This window comes from Eubalaena glacialis, chromosome 17, assembly GCF_028564815.1.
Source record: "Eubalaena glacialis isolate mEubGla1 chromosome 17, mEubGla1.1.hap2.+ XY, whole genome shotgun sequence".
NCBI lineage: Eukaryota > Metazoa > Chordata > Mammalia > Artiodactyla > Balaenidae > Eubalaena > Eubalaena glacialis.
The window spans coordinates 577,564-591,144 of record NC_083732.1 but is presented as its reverse complement, the minus strand read 5'-3'; the positions used below and the strand labels follow the sequence as shown (position 1 = coordinate 591,144).

Here is a 13,581-nt window from a genome sequence, read left to right as displayed (position 1 = left end):
TCGTGGCAGACACGTGGAGCTTGTGGGTCCCCTTCTAGGATTCAAATTTAAAAAATTAGGGTGATATTCCTCCCGAACCTAACAGCGGTGTGCGGTCTTGTTCTCAGCGCTCCCCACCCTCCCGCACCTGCTGGTTCCCCGGCCCGGTTCTGTTCCAGGAAATCACCACCTCTCAGAGGTGGAGCAGTGACCCTGCACTTGGTCACATGGCTAGAACGCCCACAAGCCTTAGTGCCCCTGCCTGGCCTTGTGTGCTTAATCATTCACTGTCCTGTGTCACTGAGGAACAGATTTTCCAGGGAGAGGCTGGCCTGTGCCTGGGGCCCACCCATGAGTGTGACATCAGTGGATGGTCCACAGACATTGGTGGGCCAGGTAGTTGCTCACATGTGACGGATATGCTTGTAAAAGGCCCAGAGATGACTGCTGATGTTAACTTACTTTTGGATAGGTAGAGAGCTTTTAAAATTCCTTTATTTAAAAAAAAATGTGAACGTAGTACCAGGTCTTCTTTTCTGCTGCATGTAGTTTTGATGAGGTGTGTGGAGTGTGGTCAGAACAGTGGCTTTAGGTTTTAGGTTATGTGCTGTGAGCAGGTCCACAGGTGGAGGAGGGTGCTTGTAATAGTAAAAAGCCCGTGCCTCTTGGGTCTGTTTTTGACCAGGTTTTCTTCTGGCAGAAGTGTTTTAGGTTGTTTTATGTTTTAAAACATTTGAGGCATTTTTAAAGACAAATTTCATTAAGGTATGTATTCTTTAATAACATAACTTTTTCCCTTCATTGTTTCTGTTTTGTTGTCTTCTCAGATAAGGCTCAATATTCTTTATTTTGCAGGGAAGAAGAGTCTCTGGTAGAACAGTTTGTGTTTGAAGCCTTGGTAACATACGTGGAAAGCCTGGCCTTAGCACATGCGGATGAGAGGTCCTTGGGTAGGTCCCATTCGGGCTTTCTGTGTGTGTAGGGAGCCTGTCCCTGCGGGGGCCTAGGTCACGCCCTCGTAAGGTGCTGTCTTCTCCTCACATCCCCGTTTAGGGTGATAAGTGAAGGGGAGGTGGGGCCCTCTGCTGCCTCAAACCCGCTTGGTACAAGAGGCTTCAGTGCCTCCTCTACGACTCGCCGTGTCCCCTGGCGTCCACTCAGCTTGACCCCTGGTTGGTCAGGGATCTTGGCCAGGGCACGTGGGGCAGCCCTGCTGTGAAGCTCCGCTGAAAGCGCACGGCTGGCACGAGCTAAAGAAAGCTGGCCTTGTCTCTGAATTCACTAATGACAGCCAGAAGGTAGAAAGTAGGTTTCCTTACAAGATTGTAATAAGGCTATTTTGACAGTAATTAAGACGTTGTTTAAAAATACTAAGTCAGAAATAGGCTGAAGTGGCAAAGAGAGTAATAAATGATCGTCTTTGCAGTTCTGTCCGGAAGCTGTCAGGACTATCCGGGAGTTCTGGGGCTGGAAGACGTCTCGGGGATCTCCCCGCTCAGTCTGCATGGGGGTCTGGCCCGGGGCGCGTGGACCCTGGTGTGGCTCTCACAACGAGTGCCGTGGAGACCCCCTCCCCCTCTCACTTGCCAGATGGTGGTGTCTCATGTTTTGACAGATTGAAGCTCTGTTGTCCTCCATGGTGATAGCCCTACTAATGAGCAAAAACACTTAAAATTCAGTCCTGCCATCAGCCGTCATTAGCTTAAAATTGCCTTATCTTGACATATATAGGTGAATTTTCTCAACAAGTGAAATTTTACTCTTTTAAAATCACTGCCATAGTTAAAAAGCGTAGAAAGAAAATTTCCTTGGTAACAGAGGTCAAAATAGGCTGTGTGAGGCCCCTTTCCCGAATAACCCTAGATGCCTGTAGATGGTTTTACTATTTTATTTCTCTTCTCCTCCTGCAGTGGCTGTATTATTAACTATAATATAGTTTAACCTACATGAGAAAAGTGCGGGTCAAGGAACTGACCCCCTGAAATAATAGCCTTCAGTGGGGTGCACGGGCTCTGGCCTGCTTTGTGGGTTTTGTAACACCTGCAGAGCCCTTCCATCTCAGACCTGTACACAAGGCTGTGCTTTGCTCTGCTGTCCTGCAGTCTTAAACATTGGTGTTGTACTTGGATGTGCAGTGTTGTATTTTGAGGGATGAAAAATACTCTTTTGTAAAATCACCTTTTTAATTACAAAGCTAGGCCGATAAGCCTGTAGTACTACTTTGTTAATGACGATCAGCTGTAGATCTCCTTCAGCAATCTCTGCTTGTGTTGAGAGCAGGTACAGTTCAGCAATGCTGCGATGCTATCGATCACCTGGGGCGCATCGTCGAGAAGAAGCACGTTTCTTTAAACAAAGCAAAAAAGCGACGCTGTCCCCGGTAGGTGATGTTGCTTCCTTTTTCTTTTTCTTTCCCCCGAACATAAAACTAATTCTCAGTTAGCACAGGAGGATCTAGGAGGAATTTGTGAAAGTACAAAGAGTCAATTTTCCAAAGTAACTTAAAAGCTTTATGTTTGAAAGTGCTTTGTTTAAGGTGTCATCTTGGTTGGGATAGTGGATACAATTTGAAAATCAGTTTTGTAACTGAGACATTTGTCTGCACTAATTTTGAATACGAATTTGGTGTGGAATTATTTGCTTGGAATATGCATGAGCTGTTTGTTATGGAGTAGGTTTGAAATGTAAGAACTACAATATTGAAATGGTAGGATTTTGACAGAAGGAGGTTACAGATTATGAAATGAAGCCACTCAAAACCAAGGCTGGCTTATTGCCCAGTGGTTTCCAGTCTTTGCTCGCATTTCCATCCCGGCAAGGTCTCTTTCTCAGACGGGGTGCGGGTGTGCCATGCCTCTTCCCCCAGGTCTGTGCAGGGGTCTGGGGGCTCTGGTGTCTGCTGGCGCCCACCACTCTGCAGAAGCATAACCTGTAGACTGGACATTAGTACTCCCTCTGTGGTTTTAAAATTGATTCTTCCAGATTCTGCCGCTGAGTATGACATCTCTCCAGGTCATTCATGCTCACGCTTGAGCAGTGGAATTACCTTGAGGTCTGGTTACAGACAGCACAGGTCGCTGGGCCTTGCTGTGGAATTGGCTTCAGTAGGTTTAGGGTGGGGCTGAGAATTTGCCTTTCTGCCAAGCTAATACTGATGCAGCTGGTCCAGGGACCACAATTTGAGAAGCACTACTTCAGATCTTAAACCCCCTTTCGTTTTAAAGTGCATTGAAAAGGAAACATGAAAATACTTGTTGCTGATCTTTTAAGAAATGCTTTTTAATTTTTCCCTCAATTAAAAAAATAAAAGGTAAGCAGCATTTAGGACCTATTTCGCCTGTGACATTTCAATTGTATTCTAATGATAATACACTAAAAATAAATTGAATGCCTTTAAATATGGTTTCTACGTGTATCAGGGTAGCAAAATTGAATTTATGGTTTTTAGACTCTGGGGTCAGCTAAATGCTGAATGTTGGGGTGTGAATATTAAATACAGTGTATTCTCCATGCAGAGGCTTTCCACCTACGGCATCCTTGTGTTTATCGGACGTGGTCCAGTGGCTTTTCGCCAATTGTGGGAGGCCCCAGACAGAATGTCGACACAAATCCATAGAACTCTTCTATAAATTTGTTCCTTTGTTGCCAGGTATGATGGTCTTTATGCCCTATAAATGACTTTTGCCAGTAGTTTAGAGATGCACTTATGTAAAACATGATATTTCCATTATTTAGATAAATGTAACATGTTCTAATAAATACAAAAAATAAGTACGTTCTAATAAATACAAAGAATAAGTACAAAAAATAATCATTACAGATCGTTTGTAAGACAGGTGATAAATTATGGCTGTACATTTCTCACAGATTTATAGAAGGAAAGAAAAAAATGCTGTTTTTTTTTTGTTTTTTGTTTTTTAAACATCTTTATTGAAGTATAATTGCTTTACAGTGGTGTGTTAGTTTCTGCTTTATAACAAAGTGAATCAGTTATACATATACATATGTTCCCATATCTCTTCCCTCTTGCATCTCCCTCCCTCCCACCCTCCCTATCCCACCCCTGTAGGTGGTCACAAAGCACCGAGCTGATCTCCCTGTGCTATGCGGCTGCTTCCCACTAGCTATCTGTTTTACATTTGGTAGTGTATATATGTCCATGACACTCTCTCACCCTGTCACATCTCACCCCTCCCCCTCCCCCTCCCCCTCCCCCTCCCCCTCCCCCTCCCCATCCCCATCCCCATATCCTCAAGTCCATTCTCTAGTAGGTCTGTGTCTTTATTCCCGTCTTGCCACTAGGTTCTTCATGGCCTTTTTTTTTTTTTTCCCTTAGATTCCATATATATGTGTTAGCATACTGTATTTCTTTTTCTCTTTCTGACTTACTTCACTCTGTATGACAGACTCTAACTCCATCCACCTCATTACAAATACCTCCATTTCATTTCTTTTTATGGCTGAGTAATATTCCATTGTATATATGTGCCACATCTTCTTTATCCATTCATCCGATGATGGACACCTAGGTTGCTTCCATGTCCTGGCTATTGTAAACAGAGCTGCAATGAATATTTTGGTACATGACTCTTTTTGAATTATGGTTTTCTCGGGGTATATGCCCAGTAGTGGGATTGCTGGGTCGTATGGTAGTTCTATTTTTAGTTTTTTAAGGAACCTCCATACTGTTCTCCATAGTGGCTGTATCAATTTACATTCCCACCAACAGTGCAAGAGTGTTCCCTTTTCTCCACACCCTCTCCAGCATTTATTGTTTCTAGATTTTTTGATGATGGCCATTCTGACCGGTGTGAGATGATACCTCATTGTAGTTTTGATTTGCATTTCTCTAATGATTAATGATGTTGAGCATTCTTTCATGTGTCTGTTGGCAATCTGTATATCTTCTTTGGAGATATGTCTATTTAGGTCTTCTGCCCATTTTTGGATTGGGTTGTTTGTTTTTTTGTTATTGAGCTGCATGAGCTGCTTGTAAATCTTGGAGATTAATCCTTTGTCAGTTGCTTCATTTGCAAATATTTTCTCCCATTCTGAGTGTTGTCTTTTGGTCTTGTTTATGGTTTCCTTTGCTGTGCAGAAGCTTTTAAGTTTCATTAGGTCCCATTTGTTTATTTGTGTTTTTATTTCCATTTCTCTAGGAGCTGGGTCAAAAAGGATCTTGCTGTGATTTATGTCATAGAGTGTTCTGCCTATGTTTTCCTCTAAGAGTTTGATAGTGTCTGGCCTTACACTTAGGTCTTTAATCCATTTTGAGTTTATTTTTGTGTATGGTGTCAGGGAGTGTTCTAATTTCATACTTTTACATGTACCTGTCCAATTTTCCCAGCACCACTTATTGAAGAGGCTGTCTTTTCTCCACTGTATATGCTTGCCTCCTTTATCAAAGATAAGGTGACCATATGTGCGTGGGCTTATCTCTGGGCTTTCTATCCTGTTCCATTGATCTATATTTCTGTTTTTGTGCCAGTACCAATCTGTCTTGATTACTGTAGCTTTGTAATATAGTCTGACGTCAGGGAGCCTGATTCCTCCAGCTCCATTTTTCGTTCTCAAGATTGCTTTGGCTATTCGGGGTCTTTTGTGTTTCCATACAAATTGTGAAATTTTTTGTTCTAGTTCTGTGAAAAATGCCAGTGGTAGTTTGATAGGGATTGCATTGAATCTGTAGATTGCTTTGGGTAGCAGAGTCATTTTCACAATGTTGATTCTTCCAATCCAAGAACATGGTATATCTCTCCATCTATTTGTATCATCTTTAATTTCTTTCATCAGTGTCCTATAATTTTCTGCATACAGGTCTTTTGTCTCCTTAGGTAGGTTTATTCCTAGATATTTTATTCTTTTTGTTGCGATGGTAAACGGGAGTGTTTTCTTAATTTCACTTTCAGATTTTTCATCATTAGTATATAGGAATGCAAGAGATTTCTGTGCATTAATTTTGTATCCTGCTACTTTACCAAATTCATTGATTAGCTCTAGTAGTTTTCTGGTAGCATCTTTAGGATTCTCTTATGTATAGTATCATGTCATCTGCAAACAGTGACAGCTTTACTTCTTCTTTTCCGATTTGGGTTCCTTTTATTTCTTTTTCTTCTCTGATTGCTGTGGCTAACACTTCCAAAACTATGTTGAATAATAGTGGTGAGAGTGGGCAACCTTGTCTTGTTCCTGATCTTAGTGGAAATGGTTTCAGTTTTTCACCATTGAGGACAATGTTGGCTGTGGGTTTGTCATATACGGCCTTTATTATGTTGAGGAAAGTTCCCTCTATGCCTACTTTCTGCAGGGCTTTTATCATAAATGGGTGTTGAATTTTGTCGAAAGCTTTCTCTGCATCTATTGCGATGATCATATGGTTTTTCTCCTTCAATTTGTTAATATGATGTATCACGTTGATTGATTTGCGTATATTGAAGAATCCTTGCATTCCTGGAATAAACCCCACTTGATCATGGTGTATAATCCTTTTAATGTGCTGTTGAATTCTGTTTGCTAGTATTTTGTTGAGGATTTTTGCATCTATGTTCATCAGTGATATTGGCCTGTAGTTTTCTTTCTTTGTGACATCTTTGTCTGGTTTTGGTATCAGGGTGATGGTGGCCTCGTAGAATGAGTTGGGGAGTGTTCCTCCCTCTGCAATAAAAAATGCTGTTTTGATGTTAGACGATACAGAAGAGGTAAACTTAGAATTTCCTAGTACCTTTTATTCCACAGCATCTTTGCTTTTTTGTCCCACTTCAAAGAAAGAAGGAAGGATTGGATGACCATAGTAGTTAACACGGTATTCAATTAAGGTTAGAAATCTTATTAATAGTTAATGAAGTGGGACTTCCCTGGTGGCGCAGTGGTTAAGAATCCGCCTGCCAGTGCAGGGGACATGGGTTCGAGCCCTGGTCTGGGAAGATCCCACATGCCGCTGAGCAACTAAGCCCGTGCGCCACAACTACTGAGCCTGCACTCTAGAGCCCGCGAGTCACAACTACTGAGCCCGTGTGCCACAACTACTGAGCTTGTGCTCTAGAGCTTGCAAGCCACAACTGCTGAGCCTGTGTGCTGCAACTACTGAAGCCCTCGTGCCTAGAGCCCGTGCTCCTCAACAAGAGAAGCCACCGCAATGAGAAGCCCGTGCACTGCAACGAAGAGTAGTCCCCGCTCGCCACAGCTAGAGAAAGCCACGTGCAGCAACAAAGGCTCGACGTAGCCAAATATAAATTTAAAAAAAACAACACTTACATTAAAAAAAAAAAGTTAATGAAGTAATGCAGTTGTTTTATTTCGACCTGTAATTAATAAGGAATTGCCAGACTCCTAAGTCTGAATGATCTCAGATCATTTGGTATTAAAGGAAAGCGATGGACCTATGCTTTTCAGTAGTTACTGTACTAAACCATTAAACTGTACTTAAGAGACGAGATAATTTCTAAATTTCTCAGGAATAAATGTATTGGTAGCTCAGGCATGGGCTTCGGTAGCTGAGGCATGGGGAAGCTGTGCCCCAGGACAGACTCAGGCCCTGGCTGCCCTTCACGGGCACCGGGCACTAGTCCAGAACCAGGACGTGCTGTGGCGTGGGCATCTGGGTGAGGAGGTGCCAGGGCACCACGGATCGTGCGCTGGTTCTCTTCAGCACGTGGCGTGGAGGACCTCTGTGGGGCTGCTTCAGGGACAAGAGGTGGAAGTGACTGTATGTCATTCTGAGACTTAGAAGGGTTCTGCATTTGTTGTACTCGAATATAATATATACTGCGGAATACGTTATGTTAAATACTATATATTTTACGTACTGTATGTTGTGATTGTATTCATACTATTCCTTACGTATACTATATAAATACGTAGTATGTAATTATCTACTATACTATCATTTTATGTATATGGTAGAAATGTATATTTGTATTTTTTAATTTAGAGAATTGTTTTAAAAACATTATTAGTATTTTATATATGCTTACTGCTTTTAGTTAACAAGTTTGTTTTACATGTTGTCATTCTCACAACGAAGTCAGTGAAGCGTGGATGGGATGGAGGACAGGGCATCTTCTCCTTATTTTTAAAGGAAACTGAGGCCCAGACTCTTCTGAGGTAGGACTGCTTGCTGCAGGCCCCGCGATTTCCAGCGGCGTCAGCTCGGCTGATCCCAGACGTTTCCACTGCTCTTCTTCCTAGCTGCCTGCCACAGGGACCTCGTATACTTTCAGTGAAATAATAGCGCTCTACCTCTCAGAATGGTCTTTGTTAATAAGCACAGGATGCTGAGTACTGGTGAACCTTGCCCTGCTACCACCATGACTCACCTCTTTTGTGGCTTCCAGTGGGGTGTTTGTCCTCTTCTTTGTCTTTGCCCCTGTGATTTTTAAGGTCCTGTGTCCTGCAGTAGTGCCCTGTGTGTGGTCGGGCCGGGTATGTGGACACCCAGATCCATGGGACGTAATGACAGGTGCAGGTTTGGCCCCGCTGTGTGTCAGGGCCTTCCGATGCCGACACCGGGGAGTGGGGACGGGTTGGGTGGAGAGGCAGAGAGACAGAGACCACCTCACGGTGGGGAGGGCCCCCCCGTCCCCCCCGCCCCCCGCCCCCCTCCCCCACCAATCCTCGACCTGTCTTGCTTCCCTCTAGACCTGTCTTCCCGGGTCCTTCCTTTCTGCACGTCCTCTTCTGCCGCTCTTAGCTAGCACTCGATGTAGAATTTAAATATAGTATTCTTCACTCATGGTTACAGTTTTATTCATTTCTTCTTAGTGAAAATAATGGAATGTTTAATATTTCTTCCTAAGGCAAACCCTGAAAACATGGTACTAATCTTTTACTTATATAGCTTGTGAGAAGTATTTTTTGACACAGTAAAAAAAACATTTCTTCTTTTTTTCTTTTTTTATAAATTTATTTATTTATTTATTTTATTTTTGGCTGCGTTGGGTCTTCGTTGCTGCGCGCGGGCTTTCTCTAGTTGTGGCGAGCGGGGGCTACTCTTTGTTGTTGTGCACGGGCTTCTCATTGCGGTGGTTTCTCTTGTTGCAGAGCATGGGCTCTAGGCGCACGGGCTTCAGTAGTTGTGGCTCATGGGCTTAGTTGCTCCGCAGCACGTGGGATCTTCCCAGACCAGGGCTCGAACCCGCGTCCCCTGCATCGGCAGGCGGATTCTTAACCACTGCGCCACCAGGGAAGTCCCCAGTTCGTCTTTTGCATCTGAAATATATTACTGTTTTGGATTCTTCTGTACCTTCATTAGAGTCAGAATGACTTGACCTTTTTACAGCCACTGATTTCAGAGCATACAAAATACACTTTAATGTTTTTTTCTTTAATTTAGAAAATGATTAATACCTAAAAGAAAAATATCTTTTCAAAAGCAGATCATTTGACTCTCTTATTTAATAAGCACGGCACTTACCATGTGGTAGATGCTATTCTAAGCACTTTTTCAGATATTAACTGCTTCGGTTTTACTTCACCTTGGTGACAACCTCAGAGGTAGATACTGTGTGCGTCTCACTGTGGACGAGGAAGCAGGCTGGCGAGGCCTGGTCCCCGCGGCCGCTGGTAGCACAGGCAGAGGGGATGGAGTGTCTGACTGCTCTGTGTTTATTCCTTAAAAAACGCAATAATGACTTTCAGGAAAAAAGGCAAGAGAAAGAGTGTGAAGTTTATAGGTATTCAAATGGTATCCGACTATGTTAATGATGTTTAAAGAGACTGAAGAGAATGGCTTTTGGTGGAAATACCTTCTTGACAGTAAGTACAGTGAGCACGTTGTAAGTGCTGCGGTTAAAATAAGATTATCCTGGATCATTTTGGAATTTCAGTGCACTGGTAGGTCGTTTATGTGGGACATTTTGAAATATTGTGATATTGCCCATCTTGTTCTGGTCTGATTACATTTTTAACATACCAGACTTTTAATTTTTGTTTTTTATTATTGGGAGATGCTGTTTTTAATTAGGTACAGTGATTAGATCAAGTGATTTTTAACTACATGAAAGTGATTTATATGTGTGTTTTAATCTTATTTCTCTTTTAAGGCAACAAATGCCCTTCCCTGTGGCTGAGAGACCTGGTCCAGAAGGAAGGCGTTTCCTTCCTCGTAAGCGCATTTGAGGGGGGAGGCGCCTGCAATCCGCCCGCCGGCATCCTCGCCCAGCCCACCCTCCTCCAGCCGCACGGGCCGTTCAGCCTGCGTGCCACGCTGCAGTGGATGGACGCGCTGCTGGCTGCGCTGGAGTGCTACAACACCTTCCTGGGCGCAGGGACGCTTGGTGCCGCCCAGCTCCTGGGTGGGTAGAGCCTCCCTGGGTCAGCACCGTGGGGCTCTGCCCGGAACCATGCTGGGGCCAAGATGGGTGGGGTTTTGGTTGGACAGGATCACAGGGTGTCATTTCTTCAGCTCTGCCTGCGTCTCCGAGCTCACAGTGAGGGTGGGGGGACTCCCTGCCCGGAGTCTGTAGTGCTTTCTTGCCCTGTTCACAGGTTCTCAGTGACCCTTACGTAAAGTAACCTTCTGAGGTTTTCCTGAGGCCCTCTGATCTTGAGCCACGTCTCTGTGTAGCGGCTCTTCAGTTTACTTGCATCTTTCTGTCCCTGGAGCTTCTCTGTTGTAGTGCGGTAGTGACGGTGTTGTTTGCAAAGGACGCCAGGCGGGTGGGATGTGAGTGCTGGGCAGGCTCTGTCCCCCTGGGGACCCCGGTGGCCCACGCGGACAGGCGCTGGCTCTGGGAGTGGCGTCCCCCGGGAAGGAGAGCCTGGAGCCGGCTGTCGCCTGACCGGTGCGCTCTCTGCTTCAGGGTTCTCGGAGCGGCTGCTTGAGTCTTCTGGCGGTTCTCCTGGACCCCCTCCCGTGGGCGGAGCCTCAGACTTGCCCTCAGAACGGGCTGTGCTCTTTACATGATTGTTTGTGCTGGGGGTGGGGGCGGCTCCGTTCCAGCTGGGGCGGCGTCTGACCGGAGGGCCTGCCGTTCTCTCCGCAGGCCTGTCAGAGGTGATGGGGTTGGGAGGAGTCAGACACGGCCCCTGGCCTGCTGGGTTCAGGGTACCTGGCGTTTGAGAATGCAGTTCTGAACACATTGTCTCCCAATTCTTTAAATACATAATGACCTGTCAGTTGGCAGTTTGATCGCCTTCCTTAAATCTAAGGAGAACAAAGACCTGGAAGCCATCACCCTAGAGGACCTAACCAGCCTCCACCTTTGTTCACTCCCTTGGCTTGTGCACTGTTGTTGTCACGTGTCCCCTGCCTTTACCCCAGAACGGTGAGCTGTGCTCGGATTGCGGAGCGGAGAACAGCGTGTCCGTCCTTCGTGTGGCGGAGCGTGTCTCACACTCGCGAGTTTGGGGAGAAACCCGTTTGGGAGTTGATCTGAAATTGATCCCATAAAACGCCAGTCACAGCCTCCGGCTTAAAGGCCACTGCCATGGCGTGTCTCTCCGTTGCCCTCTGAAGGACATTTAGGTGGTTTCTATTTTTTTATTATTAAAAACAATGCTAAAATTAACATCCTCAAAGCACATCTTTGCAATTCTGCCATTATTTCCCGAGGATAAAATTTCAGTGCTGGATCAAAGCATATGAGCTTTTAAACCTTTGATGGAAATTGGTGTGCACGTTTTTTTAAGCTTTTAGTATGATTTGGCAAATAGCCCTTCAAAAAGATCATGTTAATTTATGGTCCCACAGTAGTGTTTGAGAGCCAAGACCTAACCTTCCGTAGGTGTGTTCTTACTGTACGAGTCTGCAGTTGAGTTCTGTTCGGGTGGTGTTTTGAAATGAGAAGAAATAAGTGCCGTTTTATTCGGCTTTTATTAAAACCTTTAAAATTTTGACTGAAAGTATATCACACCTGTACTTAAAGACAGAACTTTACATTAATCTTAGTGGGTTTAGAAGGAAGCGTATGTTAACATTTTAATACAATTTTTTCTAGGTGCTGAAACACAGTCTTCACTTTGGAAAGCAGTGGCTTTCTTCTTAGAAAGCATTGCTCTGCATGATATTACGGCGGCAGAAAAGTGCTTTGGTGCCGGGGCCGCAGGTGACAGACCCAGCCCACAGGAGGGAGAAAGATACAATTACAGCAAATGCACGGTGGTGGTCCGGGTCCTGGAGTTCTCCACAACGCTGCTTGGCACCTCCCCTGACAGCTGGAAGGTAGGCCCGCCCGCTGCCCTGGTCAAGGGGCCTGTGCTTGGCTACCCGCTATGGTGGTTCTGCCCTTCTTAGAACTTTCCCTTGCTATAGGAGTTGTCTCTTCTTGAAAATAATGATAAAACTCTGCGTGTACTTCAGATTCTAACTGTGCAAATAAAAGACACAGTTTTTCTAGATGTTTATTGGCTACTGTGTTTTATGCTGTGATCAAGCATCTGCTTGACGAAATGCGCATCAGCCGACATCTGTAAATGTGTCTGTGAGGCTGAGACCCGCACCCCCTCAGTGCCTGCTCAGCGCCTACTGTGCGCCAGGCCCCGCCTCTGCCAGGGCTGGAAGCCCACGGCGCCGCCCTGTGAAGGCTTCTGGGGCACCTCCGGGCCGCCTGTCCACGTGTGGTCCACGGTTGCTCTCCCGCCGTGATGGCAGTCAGGTCCACGCGGCGGAGACCTGGGGACCGCAGAGCCTGAACTGTGTGCTGCCTGAGCCCCGCCCCATCCCTCCCGCTTGCTGGGCCGTCCACTGCGGTGAACGCCCCGACGCTGACCGATGGGTGTGTCTGTGCAGCTCCTCGGGAAGGATTCGTGCAGCGCAGACCTTACGAAGCTCCTGGTGAGAACGCTGTGTGCGCCCTCGAGCGTGGGCTTCAACGTCGGGGACTTCCCGGTGATGGACCACCTCCCCAGTGTGTGCGTGGGCCTGCTGAGGGCCCTGAAGACGTCCCCGCACCGCGCTGCGCTGGAGGCCTGCCTCAGGGAGGAGGTCACGGCACAGAGGTGGGGCTTCCGAGGTGGCCTCGGGGCGGGGTGGGGGTGGGGGTGAGGGCGGGGCGCAGAGGCCCCTCCATGGCTTAGCCCTCAGGGCAGCAGGCGGCCTGCGGGTGGCCCCGAGTCGTCCCTGTGGCATTGGCACGCACCCTAGTTTGCTTAACCTGGGTTTGCTGTCCAGGACCTGGCGGTGGACTGGGGCACCAGGAAGCTAGTAAATACATTGCAGCAGGACGCACACCGTCTTCAGTGTCCTGTAACGTCTTGAGACCGGCACTCACCTGGTTTCCTTTTGTTTTCCCTGCACGGCCAGCATTGAGGAGCTCTGCGCTGTTGACCTTTATGGCCTGGACGCTCACGTGAGTAGGGCCAAGCTGGCGTCTGTCGTGTCGGCTTGTAAGCAGCTTCACAGGGCTGGCTTTCTGCATGTTGTAGCACCATCGCAGGTAACTGTGCCAGTTTGTTTTACATTTCTCTTAGCTCATTATGCCAGTTTGTCGATTTATTTATAGCCTTTCTAAAATATCCCTTATGTACAGAGCATGCCGAGATAGGAATTAGAGAGATACTTGCTCCAGACGTGGCAGTGTTGCCTAGAGTGTAAATAAAGTTTATAAATGTAAAATGAAAATAAAGGACACTTGAATATTTCCAGCACCTTCTGAAGACCTTTAG

At 46.0% G+C, this 13,581-nt stretch overlaps 1 protein-coding gene across 2 annotated transcripts in view; it reads left to right on the top strand.

Annotated features, from left to right (window-relative positions):
• Positions 1-13,581, top strand: part of PRKDC (protein kinase, DNA-activated, catalytic subunit) — a 155,220-nt gene that overhangs the window by 55,604 nt on the left and 86,035 nt on the right. For both annotated transcript variants that reach the window (XM_061172006.1, XM_061172005.1), the window contains 7 exons: positions 835-929; positions 2,260-2,359; positions 3,495-3,628; positions 10,020-10,271; positions 11,916-12,139; positions 12,707-12,915; positions 13,220-13,352. In XM_061172006.1, coding sequence (XP_061027989.1) covers positions 835-929; positions 2,260-2,359; positions 3,495-3,628; positions 10,020-10,271; positions 11,916-12,139; positions 12,707-12,915; positions 13,220-13,352 — 1,147 coding nt within the window. The remainder of the gene's footprint in view (positions 1-834; positions 930-2,259; positions 2,360-3,494; positions 3,629-10,019; positions 10,272-11,915; positions 12,140-12,706; positions 12,916-13,219; positions 13,353-13,581) is intronic.